Source organism: Serinus canaria, chromosome 3 (genome assembly GCF_022539315.1).
Source record: "Serinus canaria isolate serCan28SL12 chromosome 3, serCan2020, whole genome shotgun sequence".
Taxonomy (NCBI): domain Eukaryota; kingdom Metazoa; phylum Chordata; class Aves; order Passeriformes; family Fringillidae; genus Serinus; species Serinus canaria.
Genome location: NC_066316.1, coordinates 15,057,606 through 15,073,699, shown reverse-complemented (window position 1 = coordinate 15,073,699; position 16,094 = coordinate 15,057,606). Strand labels below are relative to the sequence as shown.

The window sequence follows — 16,094 nt, the reverse complement described above, 5'->3', positions numbered from 1 at the left end:
CAGTTGCCAGGCCAGCTGCCTTATCAAAGAGAGGAATGGAGCTGATTAGACACAGCCTGGTTTTTTTTAAGCCTCTAGCAGTTGCTTTAAGGCTTATGTGGGTCTTTAAGATTAATTAATGCTGTATTTGGATGTCCCCCTAACTATTGCTAATAGGTTCTCTGTCTTGTGGGACCTCTTCTGTTCCCTGGAGTTTATAGTGTCATTCAACTGACCACAATTTGATCTGTTTCTTGAAGGTTCCAGAGTAAATTTTACTTGGCCCTGCTGAGTCTGGATGCCTCTCATCTCTCTTAGCTGTTGTTTAAGCTCTTCTCTTCCTCATCTGGCCTCTATTTCCTGTCTCTGTTTCTTACTATGAAGCGTGTTAATAAGCATCTGGATGCCATTAACATGTTTTGTGAGAACAGAAGCAGGATAAAAAGTAGAAATTGAAAGCAGAGCCTATGTAGAAGTAAATCTGTGTTCTTTTGTGTTTCCATCAGGAGCAACCTCCCAGAAGATATCTTTGCATCTTTCTCATGCTTGTGAAACAGACCCCTGGGCCTGACTAATCCCAGTCAGGTAGGTATAAAAACACAGTTTGGACAAGTGGTTTTGTTTGTTTGTTTGTTTGTTTGTTTGTTTGTTTGTTTGTTTGTTTGTTGTTTGTTTGTTTTGGGTTTTTTGGGGTTTTTTGCTTTTTTTTTTGGATAAGAGTTGCTATGTGGCAATACGAAACGCTTCCAAGGATCCAGGAGGTATTACAAAGAGCTTGGCTATGGCCATCTCAAAAACCCCTGTCCCAGTAAGCATTCCTCTTCTGGAAAAAAAAGGGGCAGGACAGAAGAGTGCTGTTCACTTTTCCCCTTACTTTTCAGGGCTGGGTGAATCCACAGAGCATATCTGAGTCCCTTTTGAAAAGTCACCAGCAGATGAAGTAATTTGAGGCCTCACCCACACCACGGTTTATTCAGCCAGCTGCGTAGGTCTCTTAACAGAGGTGCTTTTTAATACAGCATGTCAAGTGCTGAGAAATATCACTTGGATTTTGACATACTCCCCACCAAGGATGATGTGTTTTCTGTTATGTGTTGTTGTCAAGGTGAAGAAATGAATTAGCATGGATTTTTTAATTGCTTCAGTGTTGAACTCTGATATAAGCTGGAAGGGAAACATCATCCTAGATGAATAAAGAGGTGGTGCAAGAGCTGATCACCCTCTGGTGAGAAGCCAAGCTCTCCAAATGCAAGGAGGAGATTTCAGTGTTGCATCTATCTCTAGCGGGTTGAATCAGTTGCTGGTCCCTACAGAGGCTTCTGCTGCCGCTAGCAGACACCAGGGAGCAAGAAAAGACACGCTTGTCTGAAATCCAGGTACTCCTCATTTCTGGAAGTCTGGGGAAAGGCTGCCATCTGCTGTAATGCAAAGCGGTTGCTGGAAATACATTAGACTTAAATCCCAGCAGTCGCGTTGAAACTGAGATGAGCTCAGGGTTGGAGCAAAGTAAAACAAGCAAAGACAAACTGTGCCCTTAAAGACCTGATGATGCTTTTCACACAGACCCCTCTCCTAATAATGGCTGTTACCTAGCACGCCCTTAGAGGAAAAAAAATCTTCCCTGTGGGCCTGCTTTAATCCCTGGGATTTCCAGTCAAGGTCAAAGAGAGGACTGAAGCACCATTCAGAAAGCTGCTGGCTGGGCCAGCCTGCAGTGAGGGTGCTGCTTCCTCAATTTACTCTAACCCTCATCATTCCACAGCCTCTCAGTCGCAGAGTTTTAAAATGCAGAAAGGTGTGTGGTTTTCCTCTCAGCAGTATGTGTGTGACACCTACACTACCTATGCGTGAACTTGGCTGTACCCTCTACCCACAGGTCTTGCAACCTAGACAAGAGCAAAGTCTAAAAACATCTACAACTCAGGGCCTTTATCTCTGATCTTTAAAATAAAACATGTACTGAACCCTGTGGTATCTAGAATCAAATTCTTCTCTTTAAAAGTCACTGAGATGCCAGCCCTACTCCCTCAGTAGCAACATGGTTCATTTTTTCTTTACTTTTTTCTTTTTTTTCCCAACCATCACTTGCTTTGAAACTGCACGTTTTGACTCACAAGTAATCTCAGAAACAAGAGCTTTTTGCTTGCCTGAAGTACTGTTTGGGCCAGACTGTTTTCCATGACACTTTCCTGAAAGAATCCCACTAGAATTCCTCCTTTTGTAATGTTGGAGTGGCCGTGGCTGGATTGAAAGGGAGCAGTGCAAATAACAAGCTAGCCTGGAAAGCTGACATAAAGAAAGCCAGAGCTCCTGATGACTCAGGTATTGATGCACTCCATCAGAATAAACTGCTATCTGATAAAATGGGCTCACTCCAGGTACAGAAGAAAGAGCTTTTAATTTTACGTGGCCTCTTTACTGGAGACCAAGAGAACCAAGAACTGTGTGAAATGCAGCCACATCTGCAACATGTCTAAAGTGCTGAGGAATGACCTGGAGCCAGGAGGAGCTCTGCTACCCTTGCACACATGGAGGAATACGTGCCAGGGCATTCAGGAGCAGCAGGAGAGACTTGGCATCCCAGTTTTATGGGTTGTCCTTATGTTATGACAGTGTCTTGATGGCATCTATTAAGAAACTGTCCTAGAAAGAGCCATGAGAAGGGGTGGCCCTTGAGGTGGGCCTGTCAGAGGTCTGAACCTGACTTCCACCAGTTAGCATTTGGTTGACATGATAAAAATAATCTTCAAAATTGTCATCTGTGTTAATTTTGAGAGCCAGTTGCCCTATAAAACTGGCATCTCATTCTGCATCTTCCTAAGCTGTTTTGAAAGGTTTCTTGTGGACTGAGCACCACGCTCCACTTAAACAAGGCCTTGAAATATGTTCCCTGCTACTGGCATGAAATATTCAGTCTTAATATCCCTTCACATCACTTGAGACAAGAAGAGCAGAACACTCCAACTGCCTTCTCTGCAGTGTTCATTATTTTACATATTTCTTTTATATCCTTTGCTTCCTCCAAGGAGAGCTTTTCCTCGAAGTTTGGTTGTTCCTATCATTGTTTAATGCTGCCCTTTTACAGACAAGATTACCCACTACACTCAGAGTTCCTGGGGGACCTGCCCCTCTAATTACATTTAATCACTATTTTCCCTCACATTCCCTATGGATTGCAGTACCTTCTTCAGTTTTAGCAAGCTGAGCAAAGGTTTTCTATGGAAAACTGAAAGCTAGTGGTACCAGGATCCTGTAAGCAAAGACCTTCTAAAACACTATGACATCTCAAGAAAGGAGGCCAGGTATTCCTAGACATGACCCAGCTCTTACAATAGTTGGCTGCTAGTTCTGCCATTGAGCAGTAATAAGCATTTCCTTATTTTTTTAATGTCTCTTGTATCTGAGAAAACATGGAGCTACTTTGTTCTTTTTACTGTTTATTTTCTATAGCACAAAACTCACTGTTTCCCATTTCTTTTCCAGGAAGACTCCACCAAAGACTCCTGAGCTGGCGTGAGTGTAGGAAAAAACCCTGTCATATTTCTGTTGTTTTATAAGAATGCCAGTTTAACTCACATAGATGAAAAAGCAGCAGTAGAAAGATTTTCCTGGCTAAAGCTACTTGGAGTTGGGGATTTTCCCTGGAAGAGCCTTTGTGGAACTATGTCCTGTGTGCCCAGGGTAAGGGTGTTGGGCTGAGTCACGCTGCTCTGCAGAGCTGACGTGGCCCTTGGCAATCAGTAGGAAGCACAGATAACTGAAATGCTCCCATAAAAGCAGACTTTGCGGACGTAAGCTGTACGTGAGGAGGCAGACTGACAACAGATCAAGTGAACTATGCTTGACTGACTCACAATTTCCTCACCTCACCGGCTCTGCTGGTGAAGTGATGGCTGTTCTTACCCACAGAGCAGTTCAGGCTGTGAACACCTCAGTTCACAAGCCCAGCCACGCCACGTGCCTTGGGGAGCTTTGTTACGCTTTAAAGCAGCCTTTCTTCTCAAAGTCTCCAGAAATCACCCACTGAGTCTCCTACGGTCTGGAGGAGAGGTGGTTTCTCAGGCTGGACTGGCATTGTCACTACCACCACAGGGTTTAGCAGAAAGGTAACAGTCAGAAAAGGAAGCAGCAGGAGGCAACCCCATGGCTGTCATCCTTTCCTTCTGATCCACAAAGATGATGCAGCTCTAGTTTATTTTTCCCAAGGGGAACAGAGGGCTTTGCTGTTAATACAAAATGCAGCAGAACAGTAACATTCAGCTCAGAGATAATGTCAATGAAACATCAGCTAGAAAATCAAACAGTTTGTTACTTTCCCTGCGTGAGCAGATAACATGACTTTTCATTGCAACTGGAAAACATTAAAGTCATGGGAGGGTGCATGGCTCAAATGTCACTTTGAAGGTATGGCTTTCCCCTGCATCTCTGACACAATTAATTACTGGCTTTGAAAGTACCTCTCTGGTGCAAGAGAAACACAGACCCGAGGTTTTTAGCTAGATCAGGGCTTCCTGGGCAAATGTCAACTGAGGGGTAAGCCAGCTCTATGTAAAGGTCATTTCATGCTAAGCAACTGATGCAAAATTTCTTCTTGAAGCTGCTCTGACCAATTCACTGAGATGAACCCAGTGGGATAGCTCCCTGACTCAGCTCCCCTGAAGATGCTGCAAGAACAGTGTTGTGAACCTCAGCAGCTGAGAACTGAGGTCAGTCCTGCACAGCTGGACTTGGCTCTGGCTCAGTTTGCTGACCAGGACTGGGCACATTTCAGCAGTGAGTGGATCAACCCATGATTCATACAAGGGAAGCATGGAAAATTGTATCAATGCTGCAGGACTCACCTGCCACCTCAGGCTGACCCATAGGGCTAAAGAGGGGAAAACTGGTTTACCACTAAGCCTGTAGGAAGGGCTATCCCTTCAAAACCAGTGTCTGTAGATAATAATCACATACAGCTGCTTCTCTGCTGGGGATTCCCTTTCCTTTTGCCTTCCACTCTCTTCCCATCCCCTCCCCTCCGTTTCTTTGCTAGTGAAAAGAGGTTATATAGATACTCTCAGGTCCAATTCCAGAAGGTCAGACTACTCAAAACAAACTGTGAACTCTGGACAAATCCAGACTTTCCAGCTCACTTGTGAGTGGTTGCAGGAGCCATGGAGACACTCCCAGCCAGCTGGCAGCAATGCTGAGGCAGAAATGCCATCCTCAACCCACACAGCTGAGGACTTTTGTCTAGCTCAACAGCAAATAACAAAAAGCAGAACCCCGGGGAGGACAGGGCTAACACCACCTCCTTCCTACAGCCTCTCCAATTTCCTTTACCTGTATCCACGTGACTGAATTCTGCAAACTCAGTCCTTCTGGAGATCAATACACAGCAATCAGTTTTACATCATGTTCATGATCTCTTTGCTCACTTTATTGCTGCTGTATCATATTTTAGGGATTAGGAGTCAGGCAGACTCCAACTAATGTGATCACCAAGGGGAAAAAAACCCAGAAAAACCCCAAGCCACCATGTTTTGCCCATGAGGAGTGTCTGAGCACATCGGAGGTTGTAAGGCACAAAGACATTTCTTTGCTGGGTAGGGGAAAATATGCTATGAAAATACTGTGAGTGACAGTTACAGGTTGCTGGAGGGAAATCCCCACTGGCTTCCTAACAAGCATTTAATATTTAACATAGTTGTGCTTTTTGACTGTTTTTGCTGTTCTAGCTTCCTATGAAGTCTGTTTGAGCTGTGCTTATATTAACTCCAGAAAGCCAAGGATGGAATTCTGAAGCATGAGAAGGTACATCTTTATTTTCTAAAGCACGTCTATGAAAGGTATAATGGATGGCCACTGACAGTGAAGCCCACGGTTATGAAGTAATAATAATATTAAACTAGTCTTCCTTTCTGGTAGTGTCATGTTTTTTGCTGTTTAAACTCAACTTTTTAAAGGGTGAGCACTGGTCAGTCATACACATCTCTCAGAGGAGTCATCAAGGAGTCCGTGATCCTGGTGATATTCATTTGGGATTTACTGGCTGAGTCTGCAGAACAAATTGTACCGAACAAACCTCTGCCAACCTTGACCACCAAGGAGCAGAACAACATCTTCAACCCAGCCTGTCTGGGGCCAGCAGCAGACACAAACACGAGTAAGCGAGCTGCAATATCACAAGCGTGAAACCGTGTTACCCACGGATTTCCACACTCGTGCCCATAACATGCTTATAAGCAAGTATTTAATATCATAAGCATGCTTAATAACATGCTTATGATATTAAATACAGCCGGAATCGCTGTTGTTGATTAATCAGAGTTTCCCTGTGTTTTGTTGGCTGGCACAGCGCTACGGCCGAGAATTTAAGCCTGTTAAAGGCAGATCAGGCACGACGCTGTTACTGCTTCGGTGCGACCTAAGGGAGAACTGCAGCCTAAAATATAAATCTGAGTCAAACCGGCTGCGGAACACCAACGAGGGGGATGGTGACGAGGGCTTCCAAATGCCGGCACCGCGGGGCCAGCACCACAACCCCACCGCGGGCGGGCGGGCGAGCGGCCCCTTCCGCCGGCCTCGGCCGCGGCTCCTCCCCCGGGCGGTGGCAGAGGCGGGGCCTGGTTCCTCCCGCCGCCGCCCGGGCCCTTCCTGCGCCGCCCTGCGCGGGGGCACCGACGTGTCGCGGCGGAGGAGCCGCGCTAGGCCGCGCATCCCGCCCGGCGCCTCAGGTACAGCGCGGGGGCCCGCCCGCCGCCGGCCCCGCCGCCTTCCGCCCCCGCCCGCCGCCGGGGCTCCCCCGGGGAGCGGCCGGGAAAGTTTAATTTCCCCGGGTGCCCTTTGTGTGGGCGGCCCGGGCGGCCTGGGCCGGGCGGTGGAGCGGAGGGACGCGAGAGGAGGTGGGCGGGGGCGGGGGCTGCCCGAGGCCCGCTTTCCCTCCTTCCCTGCAAATCCCCGTTCCGAATTTCCATGGTAACCTCCGGTGGGCAGCGGGCGGTGCCCGGCGGGAGGCGCGGGGAGGGTGCGGAGGTGTCGGCGTAAGGCCGGGCCTCCCTCATGCGGTCACCGTCCCGCAGGTCCGCGGCAGCGCTCCCGACGATGCCACGGGGAGAGATATGACGACGGCCTCCGGGAGATACTCCTGGCGTGTTCTCCATAAGGTATGACCGGCTCGGGAGCTAACGTTTAGAGCAAGTATTTAGTGTTTTCCTCTGGCGCATGGCAGCCAGGATAGACTGGGATGTGGAGCGCTAAAAGGGCTTGTTGGTTCCATAAGCTGTGTAGGAATGCAGTGGTTCCTGGGTTTGTAGATGATCCTAAAATTGTGTGATGGGGAGATTAATTTCTTGCATTTCCTTACCGTAATTCTCCAAAGACGGTATGTGATGTTGGGAGAAATACACATATGGGGGAATAAAATACCAACCTGCAATCCCAGCAGAAACTTTCCCCTTCTGACTGTCCAGTTTGGGCCTTATTACGTTGCTAAGTCCCTTTTTCTTCTCTGTTTTTCTTATACTCTTTAAATACTTAGGATTTCTGTTATCACAACCCAGTGATCCATCAAAGTAATTACTGGGCTACAGATTTGCAGGTGTTTTTTTTGTTTGTTTGTTTGTTTTTTCTTCTTTGTTTTGTTTTTGTTTGGGTTTGTTTGTTTTTTTTTTTTTTCTTTTTTTAAATTTCTAGCATAGGTGCTGTATTGACTTTCCTGTCTTACCTGAACTGATGAAGTCCTGAATGAGAAGTCCGGTGGACTTTGCAGCTGTTGCTGTGCAATCCTGCAAGAAGTTGCTCTCTTACTCAAAAGCCTAATTGCAGTATGTTAATTGTTGTAGTGGCTGCAGTAATTACTCTTGTGACCTGAGAGTCAATGTGACTCTTTGACAGACTGTAGTGCAGACATGCTTTGAAAGGCTTTGGGCATTAGGTTGGTGTATCTGCTGGGTAGGAGAACAGTGCCTAAAATGGACTAATAGACAGGAGATCCACGGCTGTTCACGCAAAAGTCACTGGACAGCCTCACCAGTGAGGCCAGAAGGTTGCACAATGAGAAGCATCTCTATCTCTCCTGTCCCATTTGCCAGTAACAGGATCTGTCCCAAGTGTTCCTCTGTCTTCAGCACCATCTTTCTCTGTAGTGGGAGTCTGGCATGTGTGCAGGAATCTTGCCTTGTTGATGAGCACAAGCTTCATGGGGGGAGAAGGAGATGCATATTTCCAATGTTGAATGAAGATATTGTTTGCCTGGAAAATGTCAGGCATCACTAGAAATGAGTGGAGAAAGCAGACTGCCGGATTCTCTTTGGCAGTTTGAGCAGGAAGAGGTTGTGAAATGGAATCATGATCCTGTAGGTATTGTTTCTTCTTTTGGGGCAGCAGTTCTGTGAAGAAGCCACTTCTGCTTTTCTTCTGTGGAGTTTGGGGAAAATGAGGAGCTGTGAGTCTGAAGAAGAGAGAAGGCCCATGAACATCATATTGTCCTTCCAGTTGAGAGGCTCACAGTTTTTCTTCAGTTTTTTTCTTTGGTTTCCTTTTTTTTTTGTTTTTTCCCCTTCACACTTTGTTTATTCTTGTCTTGTTTTGTGAATGGAGTAGAAAGAGTGAGCAGGTGAGCATGGGTGTGGATGTTTTACACACATTTTTCTGGGGCCTCATATGAAGAAGTCCAAATTATATTTACTAGCAAATCTAGGATTTGTCTTAATATTTTTAGCTTTTTGCACCCACCTCATCTAGGTGCTAGATTAAAAAAAAACAAAACAAAACAAAACAAAACAAAAAAAAACCTCAGCAGAAGGTAAAGAATTGTTAACATGTTTCCTTCATACTCAAAACTGACAGGTCCATGTACTGATCAGGTGTTCCAAGGTACTCATACCTATTAGCTTAAATATCCCAGCTTTTTTTCTATCAATCTGTTCTTGAAAAAAAAAAAAAAAGGGGGGGGGGGAACGGGACGGACCAATTTGCGTGTGTGTGGGTGTGTGTTAGGGCACACTAGATTAGTAGAATTGGGTAGCATGTCTGGCACTTTGCAATATGTTAGAGAGTTTCCATTATTTTTATACATTCACTGTCAGACTGTATACAGCAGCATGGACTTTATACAGCAATGTAAGACCTTTCTTTTGGTTTTTGGCATTCTAGGTGTAGTATGACCATATTGGGTTTTATGCCATGGAATTATTAATTCTTTTTGTAAATGGAAGCTGTTTGAGGGATGAAAAGGAAGTGATGTGAATAGAGGTGATCAGTTTTGTTTGATCTTCTGTTGGGCAGGTATTAATACCACAAGGACTATCAGCAAACATGGATGGCATGCTCTCTTGCTCGCCAAGTTAAAGTTTGGATGTTCTTGTTTGCAGAGTACCTGCCCTGTAGAGTGACAGTGGACTGGCATCCTGTGTCAGGGCTTGATGTGAGGTGCACTGGGCCTGCTTTTTGTTAGTCTCTGGTCACAGCTTTATGCACCATGTCAAACTGTGAAATATTTTTATTTGGCTCTTCCATAGCCACTTCCAGTTCAGGACTTGGGTAAGGCTTTGGAAAGACACGAATGCCACAATTGAGAATTCATATTTTTAGGATTTTCTGATGAACAAGAGCCTAGTCCTGCTGAAGATGGCAAGTGGAGGGGCAGTACAGGGAATCGTGCTCTTGACACTAATTGACGTGAGCATCTGTTGGTCTCTTTTTGTCAAGTCAGGACCTCGGTGTTGGGATTTTTGCTGGGGCTGGTGCAGTTCTTCTGCCTTTTCTCCACATGTCACTGCTCTGCAGTCTCTACCTTTAACAGACTTGTAGTAGGAATGCCTGCTGGGGCTCCTTCGTCTTTGTTCAGCTGTGTGGATCTCTCTGGAGTTCTGTAAGATGCTCCCATTTCACTGTTTTTCAAGGGGATAATGCAAACTGTAATGCTGATGGAAAAAAGGGTACAAAGAGACTTCATTCTAATCTTGTGTGATAGTGTGGGCAACTAACCACAAGGCCTTTTCTGACACATATTTTTACTGCTTTGTTGATTGTTTCTGAACAATTCTGACACCTCTGGTGTGGAAGAACTGGGTGCATAATGACATAAATAGCTGTAGGTAGGTCTGTTTCTCCAGCACAGAGTCTGCCTTCTGATTTCAAATTAATGTTCAGCATTGGGAGGTTGGGTTTCCAGGTGAGAGAAAGTACATTTGCTACAGAGGGTGCATCAGAAGTGTTTAGTATAATTGTTTATTTGGTACCTGAATGAAAGCAAAATACTACTTTCCAAATAGTTTGTCTAAAAGGACATAAACTGCTTTCCAGTTTTTGACAAAATGTTTACACTTGTGGATTATTTTAAATAACAAGACATTATTCATTGATGGGACATTTTGGGGTAATTCTTTTCAGATGATTTTATTCCTGTGTTTAAAGAAATGAAGCTCAGCTAAAGCTTTTTTAAAAAATGTTTAAAATCTGCTGTTCATGAGGCTACAGCTGGGAAGGGCAAAAGAAACCAGTACAAAATGTGATAATATGAAAGTCAGATGTTGTTTTATCCTGGCCTTGTAGGCTACCCATGGTGCTTTGCAGTGAGATGCAGCTGTTCTGTTCTTTCTTTGGAGTCACTACTGTTTTTTCTTGCCTCTTTCCCTGTTTGAGGAGTGTGTTTTGAGATGTTCTTATGAAAGAGACAATTCAAGGGGAGGGTGGTGGCATTAGTCTTTGGGCTATTCAAGTGCTTTTGCTTTTCCACAGTCCCCATTCTGCAGTTTGGTGGGAAAGTAGCACAGTCTGAGGAATTACAGAATCTGCTTGAGCATTACAGCATGTGTGGCTAAGCAGGGCTGATGGGAAATGCAGATAGCTCATACATTCTTGCTTGTTGGGTTGATTTCATCCCAGCAAGGCTAACCTGGATGGTCATCAGTCATGCTAACTTTGCAGAGAAGGTACACCCTCAGTGTGAGAACATGAGACTGGGGATACAGTTGGGGTGTGCAGAATGCACTCAAATACGTGGGGTTTTTTGTGAATACAAATATAGTTGTGTTTATTAGGCTCTCAGGAAGGCCAGGCTCATATGGCCTCCTCTCTAAGTTGTGTGAAGAGGTTTTATGTTGGAGCGTGCTCCAAATGTGGGTGGCTTGCCACGGGGACAAGTTGCAGCTCTCCTCTGACTCTGACCTCATCATTCCCCTGACAGTCATCATCTTCCTCCTCTGAAACCCCAGGGTGGAAGTAGGGGTTCAGAAAGAGCTTGGCTTAGCAGAACAGCTCCCACAGCTTTAACCTCAGTCTCTGAAACTGCTTAAATGTTTCTGCTTCAAGCTAACCTTGGCTCCCCTGCAGCAGCAGGGGTGTCTGTCTCAGGACACCAGGGACAAACATGGGAATTTCAGCCTGAGGAATTAGCTGGTTGAAGAGTAAAAGTGAAAGCTTGCACTAGTGCAGTCTGGCTCACATTGTCTTAAAAAGGTGCTGTGTACTTTGCCCGTACCATGGTTTCCCTGTTGCAGGGTGAAATCCTGCTGATTTAGAGCTGTGTAATAATACATAGGGAAAGCTCAACTTTTAAGAACAGAGTAAATATATTAAGCTAATAACAGCATGCCATTTTTTAGCTGTTGAGGTCCTGGAAGGAGTCCCTTGTATATTTTTATCTTTTAGTTATATTTCAGGTATGCTTTTCTTTAATAAATATCTTTGGTATTTATCATATCTTCTAGAAATGGTGCAATATCTTGCTTCAGCTTGACTTGCAGGTGGCTTCTGATACTTTTCTATTCCAAAGCATGTTGGGTAGCCAGAAGAGTGCTTGAAATATTTTAATTTCACTCTTGTTGCCAAAGCCATGACAAGCAGCAGGGACTTTAACATGCCATTTGTGTTCACAGAGAAACTCCTCCTTCCTTACCTTTGGAATGCAGAGCATACCCCTTGAAAAGTGCCTGCTGGTGTCCAAGTGTGTCTTGTTGTGGACGATGGGGAATACTTGAAGGAAAGCTTGCTCAGTGTTGCATGTTCAGTTGGAACCTTGAGGGCTCTTCCCCCTGAGTACTGAGTGTCTGTTCTTAGGTGTCACTATTTTTGAAGCTGAAATAAAATTTGGAGAGCAGATTCTATAAATGATATTGTAAAAACAAAGCATGTGAATAATTACACTTAGAATACCGGAAGGCAGTTTCTGAAGAACTTTTGTGCAAGTCCTGATACTTAGAAAAGCAAGCATGTTCTCCAGAGTTACAACCACCCTGTGCAATTACTTCTGAGTAATACACTTTGTTGTTGTGCTCTCTTCCAACAGCTGAAACCTCGGGTGCGAAACTCAGGAGTCACAGCGCAGTCATCTCAGAAATAACCTCATGTGATTAATGCAGTGCTAGCTCCAAGCTGCTCTTTGCTGACTGTGCAGTACCCAAACGCGTGGCTCTTACTCTTATCACCACAGTGTTTTGTTCCATGCTGTGTTGTACAGCTGTGTCATATTGTACTTGCTGAGCGTGTTACTGAACAAGAATGTTTTTAAAGAGGAGGCTGTAAGTTGAAATGCAACTCTTTGTGTGCTCAAACTGTAGGAATACTGTCAATTCACATCAGCAGAGCTATTTTCATTGTTGCCGTGGCTGATTTGTTTTAACTTCAGCAGTATTAAGTCATTACAGTGACAGTGTAATTTAATATAATAATTTTAAATCAGAAAATTAATACAGTGTGTACAAAACAGATGTAATATATTGAAGGCATATTGCAAGTAGAGCCATGGGTTCCAGGCTCCATCACTACTTTTGTGTCTAACCTCTAAACGTTTTTTTTAATTGCGTTAGTTTAATACACATTGCTAGACAGAATGTGAGTAAATTATGGTGATTACTGGAGAAAACACAGTTGATCTAACCCATTTTAGTTGTATATAATTTAAACACTGATGTCATGAAGTTACACAGTCACATATTTTTACTACAGCCATGTGTTCTTCTAAGTAAGAGACTCAGGGGACTCACCAATTCACTCTGCACAGTTGATGCAGTTAACTGCATTTACCTGCCTGTCATTTTGCACAGTTAGTGCAGTTAACTGCATTTACCTGTCTTTCACTTGCATGGAAAATTGAATCAGTTAAAATATTCTGCAGAAGTTTTGTTCTGTGTTAACACTGAGTTTCATTTTTTTGGTATGTTTAAATCAGCATGTTTATTTTTGTGTATTTTAAAATGTTGATTTAGGGGCTAGTTATAGATGCATTTGTCTATAAAATGTTTAGTAGTGGAGCACAAGGAACTGCTGTTCTGTTGGTGAACAAATAAAAGTTTTTCAGTTGTGGGTAAGGTTAGTGTACAGAGATGAGCGTAGGGCAGGATTTTTGCCTTTATATGGGCTTAGCACATATTCCTTTGTAATGTGGATTTAATTCAGGTACTATTATCCAGTTTTCTTTGTCTTTCTGAAGTTAAACCTTGTTGGTCAATTTAAGGACTGCATTTTGAGGAATGACTGGTTTTGGGCAGTCCAGAAATTATTTTTTTCTTGTGCAAATGTGGTTGTTCATTGGGGTTAATTATCCATAAGGTCCTGACTTATGAGGGTACTAGAATAGCTGCCAGCTATGAATAATTTAGTGCAGCATCAGATTGCGTGCCACTTAAGAAGGCCTCTGCCTATGAAGCCTTGTATCTTGTTGAAATCCACTCAACAGTATGAAGGTTACTGCTTGCACTGCTATTTTATTGTACTCTTTCCTTTCTATTTTAAGATTTGTCAGTAAATATTTCATGGTAATAAGTAATGAAAATACCTGTGCAAGAGTAGGCCGAGCTTGTTTTTGAAATGCTGAGGTGTTGAGCTACTCTTCAGTCTTAACTTGTCTTTGAAATTTGATTTAATTCTTGGGCTAGCATCACACAGATAGTGTTTTCCCCACTCAGATTTATGTAGTTGAGACAATTCATATCCTAGAGAGTTCTTTGAGGTGGTACTTGATTGTGGGGAAAGGAGAAAGGCTTAATGAAAGGCTTGCACGAGTTAGAAGATTTCTACAAATTGCTGGAGTTGCTCATACATCTGACTAGAGCAGACTGTGGCTCATATTACAGAGGCTTTTTCAGGAGAAAAACTGCAAATACAGCACTTTGAAGCAGTTCCAAGTGCAGATAAATTTACTGTATGCCTTTAGGAGACTTGGTCATGGCAACATAGCACTGGATGTGTTTTTTAAGAATGCTAAAATAAGTGTTTTATCATAATATACTAGATTTTTCACAAAACCACCCCAAAACATTTGAGAAGAGCTTAATTGAGAAGTTACTTTGGAAATGTCAAGGGAAGAACATAAGCAATAAAAGCAGTAGAGAAAAAGGGTTTTGTGGGGCTTTTGGGGGAGAGAGATTAATGCTTTATGATATTTAAGGAAGATCCGTCAGATGTCTGGAAAGGTTTTTTGTCTGACTACTTCTGACTGTTCCCATTCTCTGTCTGCTAGTAAGTTTTCCTTACTATAAATCTCTTCATTGGGATGCTCTGTTATAACTGAACATCTCTTTTAGAATTGTTTTGTAGGACACTTTCAACAAAGTAGAACCTGTTCCTTTTCTTTTCCAAATGAGATTCGTAATATATGGCATGCTGCTGGCAGCCGAGGGAGTGAGATACAGCCATCCATTGGTGCCTTCTTTAGCACTTGAAGATAAGATTGGCCTTTAATCTTTTTGTGCTCCTTCACAGGGTAGTGAGTAGTTTAAGTGTCCATTAAGGGTTAGTAGTTAAATGCTAAGATCTTGCTAGATGTGTTTAATTTCTCCTTAAAGGCAAGGATCCAGATGAGTCCCTTTGAACAGGCACTCCTTGAACCGTGCAGTTTTAATAAATTCTCAAACCTCTAATAGTTGTGTTTGTACTACTGTCTGATACTTTGATGAAAATGCAGTTTTGTTTACAGATGGAAAGAACTCATTAAGTTCAGCCCTGGTGTAAAATTTTTAAGGCTATTTATTTTCAAACTGGGATCTTAAAATTGAACTGAAAATTAGTGGGACTTTCCTTACTCTGGAGCTTTTTGATCTATGATTTGTCTTCTCTATGCAAATACATTATGCTGGAATAATTGTACTTTACTAGGCCGCCATAAAAGTTGAATTGTCAGTTTTCCTGGTTCAAGTACAAGGTTTCCTGATATTTGAGAGGAAATTCTCTTGTGAATGTTTGCACTGTGGCTGCAAGAGTTATGGCAAGAAAGAAAGAAGTGCCTGAAAGACTTGCCTTTTTTTTTTTTTTTTTTTTTTTTTTTTTTTTTTTTTTTTTTTTTTTTCCAAATGTAACATTTTATTGTTGCTGCGCACAGGAACAGGCTATCCTCCAAACCTGCAGGTGTGTGAGGAACAGACTATGAAGTTACATTCTGCCTTTTATTTTTGTGTTTAAAATAAAATTTCTCCTGTTGTTGAAATGTGTCAGTTGAAGTATTGCAGTTAAAAACAATACTGGAGTGTCATTGTTTTGATACAGCGTCTCCCCAGAGCTTTATTAAAGCCTTGATATCTATTGTTTCCTATTTAGCTTTTATCAAGTGGTGATTTTATGCAATGGCATCAAGCCACAGTTCTTCACCAGTGCCTCAGTCAAACAGCAGCGATGCTTTCTTTAAAAAAGAAGTGGACACCACGAAACGCTTTCGCCCTGTGCAGTCCCTGCCGGACGTGTGTCCCAAGGAACCCACAGGTAATGCTGGTGTGCAGGCAGAGGGAGAAGACAGCTCAGTTTGCTGAACCATTGCCAGCTATCCAGTCAATATTTCTTGTGTAGAGTACTAAGCTATAGTCTTCCAAGCATGCTGTGATTCCTTTTTATACACCCAGTGTCCCTTTGGAGCAATAGGAGGGACTATTTGCAGCTTGTTTTAAGATGTCTCCATTATAGGTGGGACTTTGCTTGCATCATTGCACATTACAACTGTGATCCATACTCCATGTAAGAAGAGGGTGCAGTCTGACAGAGCTGGTCGCAGACATGTCCAGTGTGCTTAGAGCCTGACTGCATTCCTTCTGGGAGACATCCCAGCCCTTCTGCAGGAAGAAGCGAGGGACCTGTCTGTAGTACTAAGTCTCTGGTGCTGTTGTTAAACCAGATTTTGGTCATGGTTCCAGCTGTTTTGTTGC

At 43.4% G+C, this 16,094-nt stretch overlaps 1 protein-coding gene across 5 annotated transcripts in view; it reads left to right on the top strand.

The window, feature by feature from the left end:
* Positions 1-463: 463 nt before the first annotated feature.
* The window catches only part of VPS54 (VPS54 subunit of GARP complex), a 52,980-nt gene continuing 37,349 nt past the window's right edge, over positions 464-16,094 (top strand). For 3 of the 5 annotated variants that reach the window (XM_030235693.2, XM_050973219.1, XM_030235690.2), the window contains exons 1-3: positions 6,583-6,695; positions 7,041-7,124; positions 15,496-15,657. In XM_030235693.2, coding sequence (XP_030091553.1) covers positions 15,522-15,657 — 136 coding nt within the window. In that variant the 5' untranslated portion in view covers positions 6,583-6,695; positions 7,041-7,124; positions 15,496-15,521. Of the gene's footprint in view, positions 565-3,462; positions 5,773-5,924; positions 6,125-6,582; positions 6,696-7,040; positions 7,125-15,495; positions 15,658-16,094 lie in introns of those variants that run through there. The other 2 variants (XM_030235691.2, XM_050973220.1) reach the window with 2 other exon arrangements.